The sequence below is a fragment of the Rhinatrema bivittatum genome, chromosome 11 (assembly GCF_901001135.1).
Source record: "Rhinatrema bivittatum chromosome 11, aRhiBiv1.1, whole genome shotgun sequence".
Taxonomy (NCBI): domain Eukaryota; kingdom Metazoa; phylum Chordata; class Amphibia; order Gymnophiona; family Rhinatrematidae; genus Rhinatrema; species Rhinatrema bivittatum.
This window is the reverse complement of record NC_042625.1, coordinates 55,634,751-55,654,782: the sequence shown is the minus strand read 5'-3', so window position 1 is coordinate 55,654,782 and position 20,032 is coordinate 55,634,751. Positions and strand designations below refer to the sequence as shown.

Sequence of the window (20,032 nt, the reverse complement as noted above, 5' to 3'; positions counted from 1 at the left end):
TTATTATATCTTTGGATTTTGTTTTAAATTAGTTTATTTTTAAATTAAAATATTCCTATAATAAAACAAATTTAGTATGCAACAGTTTTTTATTGGCATTTCAAATAAGTAAGATACAAAACAGCTAGGAGGTGATTGGTTCTTAATCCCTCCTAAGCAATGAACAAACCTAGACATTAACCAAACTGAGATCCCCTGAAGCTCCACCTCCACCTCCCCCTCCCCCTCCCTTCCCCCCTGAGTTCCCGAAAGGTGTCTGAAGGGTCTTCAAGCATCCTCAGAAACAACATGCAATGTCATAGTTGATACCAGAGATGTCAAAGTTCAATATTCAGTCGTTCAAGATCCTGCTGCGAGCTCTGTGCAGTAGGGATTGAATGTAGAGCTCCCAGACTGCCAGAAATTGTCGATGTTGACGAGGCGATTGCCTGGAAGAAAGATTCCATATGCATCAGGGAATAAGAGATTTCTCCAAACCCAAAGGAGGGTGGATCCACCTCTCGCCATCCCATTAATATAACCTTTTCCCCCACTAAACAAGCCTTTTGAATCAATAGCCGAATCCCAGGAGTGTGATACCGAGTTGGAGGGATAAGGCCAAACAATAGCTACGCAGGAGTTAACGGTATGGAAACCGATAAAATAGCAGCTAGATATTTAGCTATTCGCGCCCAAAAACCCTTGATTGTGGGACAGGACCAAAAAACATGGGCTAGGGTACCCGAAACAGCAGGGCATCGGCTACAGCCTGCTGAGCTAGCAAAACATTGTCGATATGCCATCTGTGGCGCGATATAGGCTCTCGCTAAAAATCAATATTGAAGTTCTCGATAGTAGCTATTATACGAGAGCCTGACCACTCCCCCAAAACCAGCCCGTATCATAGCAGCTGTAACCACACAAAATCCCCATCTCCCGTCCATCGATCCGCCAAAATCGTGCAGATCTCCAATGGTGCCTCCTTCCGTAAATATTTATAAAAAAACAACAAGGAAGGGACCTTGTTCCCAGAAAGGAGAAGGGCAGCCTCTAATTTCTGAAACATAGAGCTGCGCTTAAAAGCTGAGGGCAAGGATTTTAAATAATGCAGTTTGAAGATACAGGAATGTAGAATTCTGCCCTTGCCCATAATACTCCCGAAAGTCAGGAAAAGGGAGTGGGTGTCCTTCCGGAGTTAATAAATGTCCCAGATAGGAAATTCCCAATGTACGCCAGAGTTGAAAAACTTGTTGATTGGACCCAGGGGAAAAGTCTGGATTACCAACCACCGGTAGTAGGTAGGCACATACTCGCGGTAAGTGTAATCGCTTAGTAAGTTGCGTCCATGCATAGCGCAGAGGACGAATATTAATAGAATGCGCAAAAAATACTGATAGTTTAGTCTGTTCGACCTGAAGAGCATAGGTAAGTGCAATCGGGGCTGCCAAAGCTTGGTTAGCCACTAAGTTGGTATAGGTGGCCTGGCCCAAAATCCAATCACGAATAATGCGCATACCCCCTGCCAAATTATACAATATCATATTGGGTACCCCTAACCCACCGGCTCCCATCTCTCTTGAAGCCACGCCAATGATATACGTGCTGTATGCCCTCTCCAAAAAAATTGATGCATGGCGCGATCTAACAGCTGCAAATCGTTACGCTTAAGCTGAAGGTTCTGAATGAGATATAACCATTTTATACAAGTGCACCCGTCCACTCAAAGTCAAAGGTAAAGATTGCCACTTCAAAAGCATATATCGAGTTTGTCGAAGGAGGCGCGGCACATTCAATTGGTACACCTGGGTAGGGTTGGCCGACAAGTATACCCCCAAGTATCGAAAAGCATTATCTACCCATTGTAACGGGAAGGCATCTCGCCACCGTTCATGAAGCGTATCCGGAAAGGCCAGGGCGGTTGATTTATCCCTATTCAATTGGAACCCTGAAAACCGACCAAAGCGCTCCATCACAGCTAAAAAATGAGAGAGAGAAGAAAAAGGGTTTGTAAGAAAGACCAATAAGTCATCAGCAAATGCGGCACATTTAAAGATAGCATCCTGAAATCTAATCCCTTGGATTTGACGCTCTTCTTGTATGACCAATAATAAAGGCTCAAATTGCAAAAGAAAAAGCAACGGTGATAAGGGACATCCTTGTCTCGTGCCACACGAAATAGAGAGAGGTTCGGAGCTCACCCCATTTACTATAATCGCCGCCTGGGGGTCCGCGTATAACAATTGGACAGCATCATAAAAAAATCCTCCGAAACCCATGATCCACAGAATATAAAAAAAGTAGGGCCATTCGACTCTATTAAATGATTTTTCAGCATCAAAGTTCACGGTGAGAAAGGAGGTCTGGGTTTGGCGGCACATCTCCATTGCCACCATCACTTGTCGGATATTGGAAAGGGCATACCGTTTATGAACAAACCCTACCTGATGAGGTCCCACCAAAGATAGGAGAACCAATGCCAAGCGATCCACCAAAATTTGCCAGCAATTTATGGTCATAATTCAATAAGGAGATCGGTCGATAAGATTCAGGCACCGACGGATCCTTCCCAGGTTTGGGGATAAGGGTTACATGTGCGAAGTTCACCCTGGGTGGGAAGCCTCCCGATGTGGTGAGGGCTGATAATGTTGCCAAGGGGTCCGCCACTTTATCTACCAAACAGCGATAAAATTCTGCAGAAAAAAACATCTGGGCCGGGGGCCTTTAACCTTTTAGAACGTGAGATAGCCCATTTAATTTCAGAAACCGAGATAAGGGTATTCAAAGTCTGTACTTGCTCCACCGTAAGGCGAGGAAGATGCAAAGAAGCACAAAATTGTGCACAAGCCTCTTCTGACCAGCCCTCCGTCCGATAAAGCCCCTGATAATATTCCCGGAAGATCCGTACAATAGTCAAATTATTGGTCTCAACCATACCAGATGAATTGCGCAACCCCGCCACAAATCGCGGCCCTCGAGCGGAACGAATCAACTGCAACATCATCTTTCCCATTTTATTGCTATATTGCTATAATTTGAATTGGTAATAGAGCAGACTTTTCTTTGCACGGTGATGTAGAACCGTATTCAAGGCACACTGAATAGAGAAATAACTGTCTCTCCCAGGACTGGTATTATTCCGAAGAAGCTGAGCTTTAGCCCGTCGCAATTGAGTCGTGAGCAGGAGAACTCACTGATTTAAAGCCTTACGGCGGTAGGCCAGGAACAAAATGATGTCGCCGCGCAACACCGCCTTAGTCGTATACCAAAACAGCACGGGATCCTCCGTATGCGCACCATTTAAAGTGTCATAGTCAGACCATTTATCTTGCAAGTATTTTTGAAATGTGCGATTGTGCGCTAAGTAAAATGGAAAGCGCCAGATCTGAGACCCTTGTGAAGGAGACTGGAGCTGTAAATCAATCCAGACGGGAGCATGATCAGAAATTACTATACTCTCAATACCTGCCTCGCTCACTGTCGCAAAGTCATGACCACTAGTAAGAAAATAATCTATGCGAGAATAAGTAGCATGTGCTCTCGAGAGATGTGTGAATTCCTTAACCCCCGGGTTTAGCGTGCGCCAGGTGTCTACTACGTGTAAAGTGTTCTCAAGCATTGTAGGTCCCTTCCCCATTCCCGGCTCCTGACATCGAGATTGAGAGGCATCCAGCAAAGGATCCCTAATGGTATTAAAATCACCTCCCACAATAAGCATGTCAGCAATATATGGGATGAGATGCTGATTAATCCCCCGATAAAACCCTGGGTCATATGTATTAGGGGCATAGAGATTACAAAATACCACAGTCTGGTTATATAATTTGGTCACCAAAATAATATAGCGACCATCCGGATCTTTGATTTCAGTCCAAACGGCAACCGGCAAATTTTTATGAAATAAAATCGCCACTCCCACTGAGCGCGAGGTTGCCGATGCATAGTGAAGACTTCCACCCAATTATTTGCACAACTTGGCATGTTCCAAATCAGAAAGGTGGGTTTCCTGGAGGAGCCCCACATCAGTGCCTTTCTTTTTCAAATGAGTTAGAATTTTAGTACGCTTAATGGGTGAATGAATGCCACAAACATTCCAAGAAATTATACGTGTAAGTTTACTAGAGATCAGGAATATGCCAAGCAATATGAAGCAAGATGTTCACCAAGAAGCGAGTGGGAACCCTCCCAGCCGAGATCCCCACCCGTCTCACGTTATCCCTGGTACCTTTTTGAGAAATCCAACAAAAACTAAAACTTGACGGGAACCCCATCTGACACCAATCAGGAACCTCCCTGCCCCCTTCTGAACATTCACCCCCTTCCCACACCCCTTCAATCGGAGAGGCAAGATCACGTTCCTCCACCAAGACAGAGAAAAGCTAAGCCCCACCCCCTCCCCACTCCTTCCCCCATCCAGCCCCAACCTCCAAGAACTAAATCCATTAACAAAAAACAGCAACTCGTATGCATAACATTCTGCAATATACATCACATGGGATACTGAAAACACTGAAGCATGTGCCAATACAATTTAAAACACAAACATTACTGGTGATCACGTTGGAAAAAAAATATAAAAGGAAGACTGATCCTCTGGTCCAATACGGGAACCATTCGCGCCAAAAGATGAGTCTTAACTGATGGAGTCAGCCCCCCATAAAAACAACAGAATAATAACAGGCAAAGGCCCCTGATCCCAGACCTACATACGCAGCGAACACCAAAAAAAATAGCTGAGATCTATAAGCTGTCCAAAGCATGTTTCGCCCCAAACCAGCCAAAAAAAAGTCCAAAAAAAAGAAAATGGGAAGGCTGTAAACGCATGCTGGCAAGAGAGAACCCCAGTGGGATCTGGAATTCCAAGCAAGATCATTAATGTCACGTTCCCTGAAACAAAGCTGTGTGATCCATGCCAGTAAACTGAAACAGAAAAGAAACCTCCCCTCGTCACCTTCGAAGGGGTGCTTAGATAAGGAATCCAGTGTTAGGAGTCCCTTTCCATGACTTAAATCCAAATAACTTCTGCCCAAATATGCAAATTCAGGAAGGGATCCTCCAGCTTTCCTCCTCTGCCCAGTGCAGGGAGTCCAGCTGAACTCACACCCCAAAAAGGTCCCCAAGCCCGAACGCGAGGGCTAAGCAAATCCAGCAGGAAAAACTGGAAAAAGAAAGAAAGAGAAACAGATTCTCCTCACACAGGTCAAAAAAGAAATTGTGATTCAAAAATAGATTGTCGCGTAGCTGTCAATAAGATGAACCAAACAACGGGCCCACAGTGCACAGACTGATAAACAAAACCATGTCCATGCTCTTCTGCTCCCCTCCAGCCAGCCTCCGCAACTGCCGGGATTAACGATCAGGTAGTGCTCTCTGACGCTTGGGCTCCGTACTCTGCAATAAAACTATGTGCCGCATCCAGGGTATCCAACCACTTGACCCATCCCGGGGTAACCACACGCAAGCGAGCCAGATAGATAATCGTCGCCCGGAGCCCCAAATTAATTAAGTGAGAACAATGAGGAGCCATTGCGCGACGCTGAGTAGAGACAGCCACCGAAAAGTCCTGAAATAGTAAGATCTTTTGGCCTTCGTACCTCAAAGATCCACCGCCTCTGAGAGCTCTAAGTATGTCAGTCTTGTGCGTGTAATTAAGTAGTTTTGCAATGATCGGTCTGGGGCACATGGCCTGTTTAGGGCCATGTGCCCCAGACCTGTTTAGGGCCCAGCCCATGAGAACGCGCCACACGCAACGGGCCATTAGTGCTGGGTAATTGCAGTTGTTCTTGCAGCCACTTCTCAAGAAAGGCCAACAATTCGCTGTCTCGCAGCATCTCCGGTAAGCCAATAAGTCTAATGTTTGAATGCCTGGACCGGTTCTCCAGGTCCTCGACGCGCTGTACTTGCTGTGCCAATGAGGCCTGGATAGCCGCTATGTCCCGCTGTGCCACCACGAGGTCGTCGTGTACCTCCAATACTCTATTTTCTACTGTGGCCACCCGCTGTTCATAGCCGCTGAGGGAATTGGTGAGCTCCGTGAGTTGGTCCACTATGGTTTTCAATTCCGATCCAATCGCTTCTACTACTGCCGTCTTTATATTCTCTAATTCCGGTCCAGTGGCGGCTGTCCCCCCCGGCGCAGTCTGGGGTGGAGATGGCGGATCCAGGCCTCGCGTTTTCTCGTGGTCCCTTTCCTTATCTTTACGAATCATCCGAGATGCCATCACCAAGTCTATCCAGATCCCAGAGATGAAAAGAGCACACCGCGTCTGTCCAATTAGCTAAAAATTGTGGAGGATGGGGCTGGATGACAAGGCGTGATGCGGAGCTGGGAGAACTACATCCAGCTCCCTTGCTGTCTCACGTGATCTCTAAAACTGAAATTTAAATAGATTTTGATTCACCCTTAATAAATATATATTTACCATCAGACATTTCTGTTTTAGGGAGCAAGTAATCTAAATCTCTCCATAGAGAATATACAGACTGCTCTTGGGAAAAGTTAATTTGTTAATATTGTGTATTTTGTGCTTACTTGCAGCCACAATAATTTTGTAGCAATTCTGGATCTGCCTGAAGGGGAACACCAGTACAAATTTTATGTGGATGGTCAATGGACACATGATCCTTCTGAGGTATTGCAGTTTCTAAGCTCAATCGCCAGGAAGGGATATTTTAAAATTAGATTGTGCAATTGTTCAGTCTCCTTTCTTTTCTGCTTCACTTCCTGGATTTGATTGTAAATTCTTAATGCCACACATGCTTTAGGATTAGGTTGGGGAATGGTTTGAGACCCCTTCATCTGGGGGGTCTCTCAATTTTCTCCAGCCCCAATTCACTTGATTATGTGCCAGAGCCTACAAGGAAACCTGAATTCTAGTGACCCTTCTTCCTCAGAAGTGAATGGGTGCAACCTTTCCAAGGCTTTGGACTCTAGATAGTTAGGCAGTAGCTTAGTCCCTGTCCCCTGAGAAGTCTGCATGCGCTTCCAGCCCTGAAGAATAGGTCTCAAATCTGAATGTTTCGCTTGATAGCTTGTGTAAACGTATGTTCCCTGTATGTACCCAGATCAGTCCAGACTCCTGGGTTTTGCCTCCTTCCAGCAGATGGAGACAGAGGTTCGCTGCCACATAACCTGGTGTGCCACCTGCAGTCCCTCACTATTTCTCTGTCTCCAGCAGATGGTAGAAGTGCAAAACCTGCAGTCTGGACACTAAGTTAAAAAAAAAAAAAAAAAAAGAGGAGTAAAGAATCTCCAAGAAACTTCCTCCCATGAGGTTGGCAGGTGCTGGTGGGGCCATCCCTCTTGGTTGTGAGGTGGACAAGCATGGAGTTGGGGACCCTTATATTGTTCAGTCCTTCACAACATTGGATAGAAATCTGGTGGGGCCAGTTTCCTCTCCCCCAGGAGGACTTGCAGAGTTTGCTGCCACTCTTCTTCTAAAGGGAAGTAGTTTTTTGTGTGTTCTGTAAAGTTTATATAAAAAAAAGTTAGCTTTTTTTTCTCTATTGGCACGAGAGCGGTGCTGAAGTCTGGCAGGGGCTCAGCTGCAGCGGCTCTCACGCCTTAGGCTCCTCAGACGGGTAACTGCACTTACGGTCTGGGCGGGCTGAGACCATGTTGTGTGGCAGCAAGTGCACTGCATGTGGTGATGCACACGCACTTCTCTCTCGAGCTGGCTTTTGTTCCCGCTGCCTCTCTGGGGGAGAGGGCAGCTTGGGGGATGACTGCAGCGGCATCAGAAAGGCAGCACAAGCCTGGGATGCTCTTGGGTGCATCGGGGGAAGCAAAGGGCTCCTTCCCGATTAGTATGGGAATGGCAGCCATTTTATCTTCTCTTGCGGCTGCTTCAGAGACTGCGGGGGGAGGGGGATCTCCCTCTGCCGCTGTTCCCAGCTGATCTGAGACCCGTGGAGGCTTGGGGAGCCCGGGGAATTTAGTCGAGTAAGGATGAGGACGGATGATTCTGCAGCCTTTTCATTGTATTTCGTCCTCTTGTTTGGCTAGGAAAACCATGGGGCAGCATGGTTCCAAGCAAGAGGAGTTGGTAGGTCTGCAACCCAGGAAAAGGTCCAGGGTTTCATGGGCTACAAGGGTTCGGTGAGTCTTTGGTACGCCCGCACATTGAATGCTGTGAACTAACTCTCTATGAATTCGGAGGATGGGGATCTGCCAGTAGAGGACACTCCTGAGGTGGATACTTTTTCAGGAGGATAGGATCTGGAAGAGGGAAAAGCCCCGGCTGTTGAGGGGGATGATCTGAAAGTGGGTCATCTTTTTGACAGGGAAGAGTGGGGCCCCTGATCCCCCTATGTCCTTAGGGATAAAGGTTCTGTGAGAGGAATCCGATCAGGAAGAGGTTGATCCGGTCATGGATGGGTTAAGAGGTCCAGCAAAGGCTTTTCCAGTTAAGTTAGTGGTCAGGGAGTGGGATACTCTGGAGACTGGATTAAAGGTTGGTAGAGCAATAGATACATTATATCCTTTGCCTGAAGACCCGCTTGAGCTGTTGAGGGTTCTAAAGGTGGATGCCTCAGTGTCTGCATTTACTAAAAAGACAGCCGTTCTGGTGGGTGGTTATGCAGGATAGGAAGCTGGAAGTTAATTTCAAGATTTTTGAGGTAACTGCCCTAGGCATAGATACTGTGGTGTGTAGCAGCTTTATGCTTCAAGCTGGGCTGTGATGGGTGCAGCAGTTGCAGGCGGATAAATTGATGCCTGCATCAGAGGAGAAGCAGGCGGAGCAGCCGGAGGCTGTGGTGGCCTATAGAGGTGAAGCGTTATATGACCTCATTAAGACTTCTTCTAGAACAGTGTCTTCTGTGGTCTTGGCCAAGCGACTTCTTTGATTGAGAAACTGGTCAGCGGATGTTTCGTCCATTTCTCAGTTATGAGTGTTACCTTTCAAAGGAAAGCTGCTTTTTGGAGAAGACTTGGTGGAATTGATAAAACATCTGTGAGCGAATAAAGAAAATAAATTGCCTGAGGATAAGCTGAAAGGGGGTAAAGGATCTTTTCCTTTGTATTCTTGGTTTAGAGGGAATAAGTGTTTTCGGCAGAATAGGGCTTCAGGAGGAGCCCAGAGGCAGCACTCCTGGAGCCATTTCTTTCGAGGTCGAAAGCCGAACAGGAATGGCTCTGGCCAGGTAGAGCCAAGTCCGCCCAATGAAGTTAGGCTGGCCCACTCCTTATTTACGATCATTGGGGGGGGGGTCAGTTGACTTTTTTTTTTTTTTTTATGAGGAATGGGCCAAGATTACATTGGACGGTGGGTCTTTATTTATTTATTTTATTTAAAAGCTTTTATATACCGAAGATCATGTACTAGTACATATCGCTTCGGTTTACAGATAACCAGGATTGGAATTACCATATACATGGTGTACATAGAACAAAAAACGATAAACAATGCATAATAATAATTAATAATAAACAGTAATCAGTGGACAATAAACAGTGAACGGGCAAAAAGCAGGTTAACAAAGAACGTGGAGAACATTGGAGGTATAATGCATGGGAAACAAATGTTACAGTTTGCGTGTGGGGTTTAGATTATTAGCATGTGACTTTAGGTGAAGGCTTCGTCTTAAGCATGATAAGGCAAGGTTAGGCTTTAGAATTTGCTCATCCATTAAGGGACTTATTCATGGTCTCACCTTGTGCTTCCGTGCCAAAAAGGCGGGTGGTGCAGGAAACAATCAATCGCCTACAGATGCTGGGGTCCATTGTTCCTTTTCCCCTAGAGGCATAAGGGACGAGATGGTATTCCATTTATTTCGTGGTTCCAAAGGAGGGAACTTTTCATCCAATTTTGGACAAAGTAAACGTGGCTCTCAAAGTTCCTCTGTTTCAGATGGAGACTCTGCACTCAGTCATTGCAGTGATGCACAAGGGAGAGAGTTCTTGGCTTCTCTGGAAGCATACTTGCACATAGTGATCCAGCCGGCCCATCAGAGATTCCTTCGGTTCATGATGCTAGGGATGCATTTTCAATTTTGCACCCATTTTATTTGGCGACTGTTCTTTGGACCTTCACCAAGGTGATGGTTGTGGTGGTTCTCAGGAAGGAGGGTATCCTAGGTCACCCATATGTGGACGATTGGCTTATTGGAACTAAGTCAGAGGTCCTTTGCAGACAGGCAGTAGCGTTGGTGCTGCAGTGGTTTGCAGATCTGATCAATCTAGCTGTGGATGGGCCATTGAAGCTCACTCATCTACCAAAGCTTCTACACCAAGGTCCCATATATTTTCAGATCAGGTGGCTCGCTTCTGTTTCATGGCTTGAATTTTGAGAGGAAGCGCTTAAGAGGAAGAGGATATTCTGAGGATGTTATTTCCACTCTGTTGCAAGCTAGAAAGACTTCCACCTTCTTGGCATATGTGAGGGTCTGGAGTGTTTTGAGACTTGGTGCACGGAGTAGGCGGTGGAACCTACTTGGGCATCCGTAGCACATATTCTGGCCTTCTTGCAAAGCAGATTGGTAATGGGGTTAGCCTTTAACTCCTTCAGAGTTCAGGTGGCGGCTTTGGTTTGTCTGCGAGGCAATTTGCAGGGAGCGGCTCTAGTTGCACATCTGGATGTGGTGCATTTTCTCTGGGGCAAAGCGTTTACGTCCTCTGGTACAGAAGTATGTCCTTCCTGGAGCCCTAATTTGGTCATTTAAAGGGATGTGTGTGGCTCTGTTCGAGCCTCTTAGAAGGGCAACTTTGAAAGATCTTACCTTGAAGGTTGTGTTCCTGGTGGCAGTTTGTTCTACTAGAAGGATTTCAGAGCTTCAGGCTTTGTCCTGTAGGAATCCTTTTTTGAGAGACTATGGATTCGGGAGTCTCGTTGCATGCCATTCCTTCCTTCTGAAGATGGTGGTGTCATTCCACTTTGAGCCATTCGGTAGAGCTTCTGGCCTTTCCATATTTGGATGCTACAGCACGTCACACGAGGGAGTTGAGACTCTTGGATGTAAAGCGGGAGTTGTTTCTTAAGGTCACTAATAGCTTCCAGTTGTCAGGCCATCTTTTTGTGCTATGGAGTGGTGCAAAACAGGGTCATAAAGCTTCAAAATCCACTATGGTGTGGTGGTTTAAGGAAGCCATAGGTTCGGCGTACATCTGTCAGGGTTGTCATAGCCATGAGGGTTTAAGGGCTCATTCCACGCATTCTCAGGTGGCATCCTGGACCGAATGTCAATAGGTATTGGCACAAGAGATTTGTTGGGTGGCTACTTGGAAATCGTTGCACACTTTCGCAAGGCATTATCGTTTGGATGTCCAAGACTCGGAGGACTTTGGCAAAAGTGTACTTCGAGAGAGACTCTCGCAGTCCCACCCTTTTTAGGAAAGCTTGAGTACATCCCAGGAGTCCGGACTGATCTGGGTACGTACAGGGAAAGGAAAATTGGTTCTTACCTGCTAATTTTCGTTCCGTAGTTCTACAAATCAGTCCAGAGTCTTCCCAGTTGATGTGGGGAGTCCATTCAATCTGTTATTGCAATTTAGTCTGAAGAATGGCACATGTTTTGTTTAATTCCTTACGTTTTTAAGGCTGGAAAGATGTATTCATTATGGGATAGATTTTTAAAAAAGTGTGTGACTATTTTATAACATGAGTGCACATATAAAACTGGGTTCCCGTGCACACATGCGTGCTGAATTTTAATATCCACACGTGTATGTGCGGGGGGGGGGGAGAATTTTTGAAATTGTGTGGTGACGCGATTTGCCTTTTTCTCAGTCCCTTCCCAGTCCGCTCCACTGGGAACTTCCCTACACCCCTACCTGACCTTCCTACCTTTTTTCCTCTCCTCTCCTCTCCAACCCCTTAACCCTGCATAACTTTTCAAAATTTGTTTTGTTTTTACTTACATGCTCTAAGGAGTAGATGGCCAGCCCCTGCTTCCCCAGGACAGGGCCTAATGGCTGCCATCCTGGCTAGCCCCACCCAGACCCCACCCTTTTCCCTCGGCTGGCACTTCTGCACGTACTGGGGGAAAGGCACGTGGCTGGGCCTTTTTAAAATGCACTTGGCCATGCACGTATTCCCCAGTTTTAGTGCGTGCAGCACTTTGAATATCTACTTGTATAATTTTCCACTTCCTACTGCTCATTCAGGGGGTTGTGAGTACGTTATTTCTGGTTATATTCGTTAATATCTTGGCTTGGGTACTTTTCAATACTGAGGGACTGCAGGTGGCTCAGCAGGTTATGTGGCAGTGTCAGTGAAACTTTCTCTGTCTCCATCTGTGGGGAGGGAGGCAAAACTCAGGAGTCTGGACTGATCGGTGGTACTCAGGAATGAAAATTAGCAGGTAAGAACCAATTTTCCTTTCTCTATTGCTATTTCAAGGTAGCAAGAAAGATTGCAGTCCTATGCCACCACCCATAAACTTGATTATTGCAGGCTAAACTTAAAAAGCACACAAAAAAGGGAGGATAAAACATGTTAAGGATCAGTGTTATGATTTTTGCCTCTCTCTCTCTTCTCAGCCAGTAGTAACCAGCCAACTTGGCACCGTGAACAACATCATTCAAGTAAAGAAAACGGACTTTGAAGTATTTGATGCTTTAATGGTGGATTCCCAGAAGGGCTCAGATCCAGCTGGTATGAACATATTAAATTGCCTTATTCCATCTGCTTGAGCAGAGTACAAGACGTAGCTGCAGAGACTGAGTCATCTTCTGCTCTTGGATTGAAGACTTGGGTGGGCAGATACTGCCCAGAAATCAGAGGCCGTTTAAAGGAGTAAAAACATTTTTAGGCCAATAATTTGTTGTTCTTTTTTAATCTTAGGTGTATAATTTCAGCACATTTGGGAACATAAATTTTCAGTTGAAAATTCATCAAATGTAAGCTTGCTGTTCATTTGCCCAGATTTAGGCTCCTACATGAGGTGTTGAGTGCTGAAAATCAGTCTGAGCACCTAATCTTTTTTCCCCACCCTGACTCCCTTGTAGTCAACCCCTTTTTAACATCATAAATTTAGGGATGGGAGGACAAGTTTTCATAGGGTTTAAGCCCCTAAATTGACTCCCTTGAACATTTAGTAGAACTGAGTGTCTGACTTTAGGCTCCTAAAAAGTGGGAGGCTATGGGGCCAGAGTTAGGGCGGGGAAACAAAGTGAGGAGCTCAGCAGACAATTCACAGAATGTAGGCCTAGATTTAGGATGTTAGATGCCTGGTGCAGCGCTCCTGTCTGTTTCTCCACTCTCCCTCTGCCCCTGTAGCCAGCTAAATTCAGGTATGCATCCCCGGTCAAGTTAGGAGGCTGAAACCCTTAGCCAACTACTCCCATTGTTTTTCATGTCATCTGTATAATACAGTCAATGGGTAACACAGCGCCTGCAACCAGATATTTACATCTATTCTGGCTAATTATTATAACTGCATGGTCTGTAAATAATACTTCCATAATTGCTGCAATATAAGCTATTGGATTGTCAATAGGTTTTACTTGCATTAAGTGCACTTAACAGGTAAATGAGCTTATGAAAATTGCTGATAGTATGTTATATTTTCCTTTGCAAATTACCCCAATAGGAAAAAGACACACCAGTTCAAAATTATTTAAAGCTAATCACATCCCTTTCCATTACCATTACAGTGTAAACTGTGATTTACTTGTATATTGAAAGGGCCTTTTCCTTTTCCTGTCATTGTGTTTGGGCTTGATGAGGGGAGTGCAGCTCTCCAAAGCTAGTCACAAATGTTTTCTTAGTCCAATGAAAAGGTATTGCTCGATTTTTTTTTTGATTTTTTTTTTGGGTTGTTCATTTGACCTTTATTTCAGCAAATTCACGTGGATTAACATAGCAATCACATGACTGTCAAATTGTATAACAGACTTTGCAGGCTTTTGGCACTTTTTTTTTTTATTCTCTCTGTATCTGTATCTGTATCTTTATCCATAACACAGAGGCTAAAATTCTTGCATCTGAAGAATTTTAAGATAGGATTATAAACCTAATTGATAAAACTGTGAATATTACTATTTTTTTTTTTATAACAGAGATGTCAAGTTCACCCCCTGGGCCATACCACCAGGATCCTTATGTTTGTAAACTAGAAGAACGCTTCAAAGCGCCACCTATTCTCCCTCCACATCTACTGCAAGTCATTCTAAACAAAGACACTGGCATATCTGTGAGTAAAGAAGTACAGATGCGAGGTCCATATTCAGTAGGACGGTTAGTGGCCTGTCCTGTATAGTCAGCGGGAGAAAGGTCATGCTGAATATACTTGCTTAAAGTTATCCAGCTAACCGGATTATGCAGTTAGCCGGATAACTTAAAAACCTGACTGGCTAGGATTGAGTTATCCAGTTTTCTTTTCTGATTGCTTCAGGGACAGGGCTGAGAGTTGGAGGGAACTAGCTGCCAACCACCCTCAATTTGAAAGGGGGTTGGAGGAGAATGGCCCAAAAGTGCATTATTGAAAGTTAGTGAACAAAGTCCTAAGGCTGTCATAGGCCCTTTACTACAGCTTTAATCTTACATTCACAGCACTACTTACCTGGATATCTTTTGAAGTTATCCGGCTAACCTAGCCAGATATACCCAATATTTGGCTGGGTTAGCCAGATATCTCAGCCCTCTTTTGAATGCCCTTTTTGTATACAGTCAAATTGTAGCCAGATGAAAGGCTGAATATTCTGCATTAGCCATTTAGATGGATAACGTGAGAGTCTCCATCTAAATAGTTTCTGAATAGCGACCTCGAAATTTATACAATTGGGCTGAAGCCAGGGTCCAAGTTAATATAGCATGGATCAGATTTATTGCACTTCCTACCATGGCTAAGTCCTGCTCCATCTAGACTATTGTTTCCCTTCTATCGACCCTGGCTCTGTGTGTGCTTGAGTGATATTAAAGCTACCTCTTGTGTCACCCTCTTCTTCCAAATGCCAAGCTTTTTATTCAGGGCAGCGTTCTGCCTCGGTTCCTTCTCTGGTGATCTGTTTCCTAGGAGGGGAATCCTGCAGATTCGAGATGCAAGATATTGGGAAGGAAAGATGAGGTGGAGGAGGACAGGTCTGTTTAAATGAGAGAGTTCAAAGATGCTGGCAGCAAAGGGGGGGAAGAATACACCTCTGAGGCAGAAGATGGCTCTTTTATGGTCAGGCTGTTTTCACAAGGAAGAGGTGTCCTCCATGAAGAAAAAGTGAGAGGAAAACTCTGTGTCTGTAGAGAATCCTGTTATTGCAAAAAATGACAAACCAAAAAACATCTGTGGTGAGAGGCAAGCACAAAATAGAGAACTAGGAAGCTAAATGTATTTGCTAAACAGCTGTACTGTATATGAATATAAGGAAAGCTAAGCATTAATGATCTGGAAAGGAATACGCCGAGTGAGGTTATCAAATTTGTGGATGATACAAAATTATTCATAGTTAAATCACAAGCGGATGGTGATATATTACAGAGGACCTTGCGAGACTGGAAGATTGGGCATCCAAATGGCAGATGAAATTTAATGTGGACAAGTGCAAGGTGATGCATATAGGGAAAAAAAACCCTTTGCTATAGTTACACAATGTTAGGCTCCATATTAGGAGCTTCCACCAAGGAAAAAGATCTAGGCAGCATAGTGGATAATACTTTAAAATCGTCAGCTCAGTGTGCTGCAGCAGTCAAAAAAGCAAACAATGTTAGGCATTATTAGGAAGAGAATGGTGAATAAATTGGAAAATGTCATAATGCCTCTATAATCACTCCATGGTGAGACTGCACCTTGAATACGATGTACAATTCTAGTCACCGCATCTCAAAAAAGATATAGTTGCGATGGAGAAGGTACAGAAAAAGGGCAACCAAAATGATAAAGGGGATGGAACAGCTCCCCTATGAGGAAAGGCTGAAGAGGTTAGGGCTGTTCCACTTGGAGAAGAGACAGCTGAGGGGGGGGGGGGGATATGAGAGAGGTCTTTAAGATCATGAGGGGTCTTGAACGAGTAGATGTGAATCTGTTATTTACACTATTGAATAATAGAAGGACTAGGGGGCATTCCATGAAGTTAGCAAGTAGCACATTTAAGACTAATTGGAGAAAATTCTTTCACTCAACGCACAATAAAGCTCTGGAATTTGTTGCCAGAGGATGTGGTTAGTGCAGTTAGTGTTGCTGGGTTCAAAAAAGGTTTGGATAAGTTCTTGGAGGAGAAGTCCATTAATTGCTATTAATCAGGTTTACTTAGGGAATAGTCACTGCTATTAATTGCATTAGTAGCATGGGATCTTCTTGGTGTTTAGGTAATTGCCAGGTTCTTGTGGCCTGGTTTGGCCACTGTTGGAAACAGGATGCTGGGCTTGATGGACCCTTGGTGTGACCCAGCATAGCAATTTCTTATGTTCTTAATTATGCTCTCCATTGTTTTAATCATAGAGCAAATGATTTTTGTTTTTTAAATCATAAACCTGACTATAGGATATATACACCAGTGAAAAATATAAGATTCTTTTCCACTTATCTCAAACTTTTATCTAAAGAGTGGAGTGGAACAGTCCAATCTGTGAAGGGAAGCCTCCAACTCCAGTCCGTTCTCATAATCTTTACTATGCTTATAAAGATTAGTATCTTTGCATGCTCAAGAATTACAGAACATTCCAAAAGCCCAACATACCACATCTTCTTCAAGGGTGCTGGGAATAGATGGAATACTGAAAGAAGACAAACGCATTAGCTGATTACAATTAAAAAAAAAAATAAAAAATCCCAAAATATGGCACTCATTTTAAAAGTTTCAGTTCGTAATGAAAACGATTTTGTTCAGGTGCTCCACAACACAGACTCTTTGTAACAACATGGTGTATACTTTTATTATCAAACACTTTCACAGTTGACTATGAAAAAGGCCAATCCCAACAATGCTAAAAACATGAACCAAGGAACAGAGCATTTAGCATGATGGCCAGTCTACGGCCAGCCATTATACAAGTGTGTACCAATCGGGTTCATTCAAACCCATCAGAAAAATAGTATCCAATTGGAAGATCCACTACTCTTCTTTAAAATTGAATAGTGCAGGTAAATCTCCTCCAGGAGTTAGTACAGATACCGATTCGATTACTGACCAGGTTACATCTTCAAATTTGGGCTGAAATGTCAAGCTGTTTTAGAATCTTATTATTCTCCTCCTTTGTGTTGGGTGTATTGTGATTTTCACAAATTCTAATCCTCATGGCTTGAGAGGTCCTTCCTACATAACAGTTGTGCTCATACGTTTATATACCCCCTGGCAGAATGTGTAGAATCCTGGAATTCTCGCAGGCCCTTTGACCCCATACCAGATGACATCACCAAAGACATCAGTCATGGAAGAGGAAAGGAATTCTATAAAAAAAAAAAAAAAAAAAAAAAAAAAAAAAGTTCAAATACGCATAGGTAAATAACATTGACCAAAAAATAATGGAGGAAGATTGGAACCAAATAATACAAGATTATCTTGAGACTTGTGTGTGAAATGATGAAAGAAAATGGATACAATATTTCATACCTGAAAAGTCTTCTGAGTGGAATTTATGCATTTGGGTTTCAGAATCCCAACGAAGCAGTACAGTATAGGGAGTGACGTTCATCTATGCACAAAAAAGGAGTGGGAGCGGGGTGGGGGGAGGTGATCCTATCTGATGATCTTAATGTAGACAAGTTGATGGCTTGGCTGCAGAAGAATAACCAGCAGGAAAAAGGTGATATTGGTTCTGAATCAGCCTCTGTTGAGACCTTAATTGGAGGATTGTGTGCAACTCTGGAGACTGAACCTACAAAAGCATCAGTCTAGACAGAAGCCACTAAAATGATCAAGGGTCTTCATCAAGTATCAACTATCTAAACTTGTTTACCGTGGAAGAGACATTTAAATACCTCCAAGGAATAAATTTACAAGAGGCAGGCCTCATTTAATAGAAAAGAGGCTCTGGGTTACAGGAAGGGGATAGATGAGAATAAGTAAGGAAATACATTTTTTTTTTCACAGAAAAAGTGGATGACAGTATCTGAATTCAAGAAAAGATAGGATAAGTACAGGGGACTCTTAGGAAGGAGTATAAAGCTGAGCAGATGTGGGTGGGTTGTATGATCTTTATTGCGGCCATGCTCTAGGTTTCAGTACTTTATGGAGATGGTACCTGAAAATGTCACATCAAGGCTTTATTTTTGGTATAACAGTTTCAAAACTATGCTACAGCTCGTAAGTAGTAAATAAATGGGTATTGTCACTGTGTTGGAGTTACAATAATTTGTAGAGTGGATGTATTGTAAATACAGGTCTTGTAAGGTGCTTGCAGGTGGTTCACACTCAGTTTAGAAATAGTTGACCATTTACTCCTGGAGTACAGATATTGGTTTACAAACTGTGTATGATTTAACTACACAAATTAATTTCAACTAACTACCCTCATCTCTGTTTTACAAAAAGTTTTAGGTTGAAAGGAAACAGAAAAAATAATTTTAAAATAAAATCATTAAAAATGACTTAAGTGCTAAAGGGGTCAACTTTTCTTTCAGTGTGATCCTGCCTTACTGCCTGAGCCTAATCATGTAATGTTGAATCATCTTTACGCACTTTCCATCAAGGTAAGAAAGCACTTGCACTCTCCTCTCCTCCTCATCCCTGGAGCTTCCACTCCCTCTCCTGACTGATTGGCAGAGGTGTGTAAAGGTACCGCTCTGCTGAACACAGCTGGCCGAAGGTTGGATATGAGCACAGGCTCTTTTCATATGGGGCTGCTTCAGGCTCGGTGAGCTTGTTCTGCATTCAGTACAACCATATTGCCAGTTTTTTGTTCAGACCAGTGTCCTTTACACCTTGCATTTCAGGAATATCACTTGCAAATTTGTATTCTTAAGTGGTCCTTATCTTCTAACATCTTATATGGTTTGGTTCTAAATTGTCTCAACTTTTTCTGCAGGATGGTGTCATGGTGCTCAGTGCTACTCACCGTTACAAGAAGAAATATGTCACTACCCTGCTGTACAAACCAATTTGAATTCAGATCATACAATCCTCTTCAGGTACCTTACAAAGCTGGATTGTCAGAAGGGAACATTCTTCTGCTAACCACACAATACGTGTTCTTTCTCATGCTGCTGTTCCTTTTCTACAATAGAAATTTTAGTGTATTCGTTTTCTAAATTCCGCCTGCAATTTTTCAGAAAAGATGACTTTGTAAATGGCTAAAGACTTTAATCACATGTGAGCGATCCATATCTCAAGACAAGATGGAACTATATTAGCTTCGTTGTCTCACGAATGTGCAACGTTTTTGGAAGTAACTGCAGAAAAGCTAAAATCCAGCTAAGCAAAGGTAATAAGTGAATTGCTGAATTTTAATGCTTGGAGAATCAATTAGAAGAATAAAATTTGTGAACTGAAAATGGAATCTTTTTAATTTGTGGGTTTGTTTTTCTCAGTGGTGGATATTCCGACAATTTGATTTAGCATGTCTAATAAAAAGGAAATGGCAGAGTCCTGAATTTTTGTAACCTGTTTTAAAAGTTTCAATTCTTTTGAACTGCAAATTCACTTTTTTGTGGTCCTGTAAAGATCATTTGTTGGGATTTGTTCATGCAACATTAAAAAGGCCCTTTTTTGCAATCTTGTCCTGCGTGAAACGTAGTTATGAATTTACCATTAGAATCCAATTCAAAATGTAATTCATTTAAGTTTGAAGGGTGGGGGGTAGCTGAATTTTTAAATGTATATGCAGTTTTACCCCACTTGCCTATATTGCAGAACTAGCAGGTGTACATGTGCACAGGCACTCTTAAAAGGAAATTAGGAGTAATTTTCCTTGGAAAAATTAGTCCCTCTATATATCTTATAGCTAAAGCCTAGTGTACCTTGCAATGACGTAGTCTATTCAAAATTTCCCCATCGTTTCTGATCTGTGCAATACAAAAAGTTTCTCTATAGCAAATTTATTTTGCAACTGTAAGACAGCAAATATTTTTAAAATCTGTTGTGTATGATTTCTTAATTAATTTGTTTCTGTAAAATCCCTAATAAGGAAAGGAAAATTGGTTCTTACCTGCTAATTTTCATTCCTGTAGTACCACGGATCAGTCCAGA

At 43.3% G+C, this 20,032-nt stretch overlaps 1 protein-coding gene across 5 annotated transcripts in view; it reads left to right on the top strand.

Moving 5' to 3' along the window:
• PRKAB1 (protein kinase AMP-activated non-catalytic subunit beta 1) overlaps positions 1-19,562 on the top strand; it is a 51,812-nt gene extending 32,250 nt beyond the window's left edge. For all 5 annotated transcript variants that reach the window (XM_029619727.1, XM_029619728.1, XM_029619729.1 and 2 more), the window contains 5 exons: positions 6,515-6,608; positions 12,455-12,569; positions 13,976-14,109; positions 18,469-18,537; positions 18,873-19,562. In XM_029619727.1, the coding sequence (XP_029475587.1) occupies positions 6,515-6,608; positions 12,455-12,569; positions 13,976-14,109; positions 18,469-18,537; positions 18,873-18,950 (490 nt within the window). In that variant the 3' untranslated portion in view covers positions 18,951-19,562. The remainder of the gene's footprint in view (positions 1-6,514; positions 6,609-12,454; positions 12,570-13,975; positions 14,110-18,468; positions 18,538-18,872) is intronic.
• Positions 19,563-20,032: the final 470 nt, after the last annotated feature.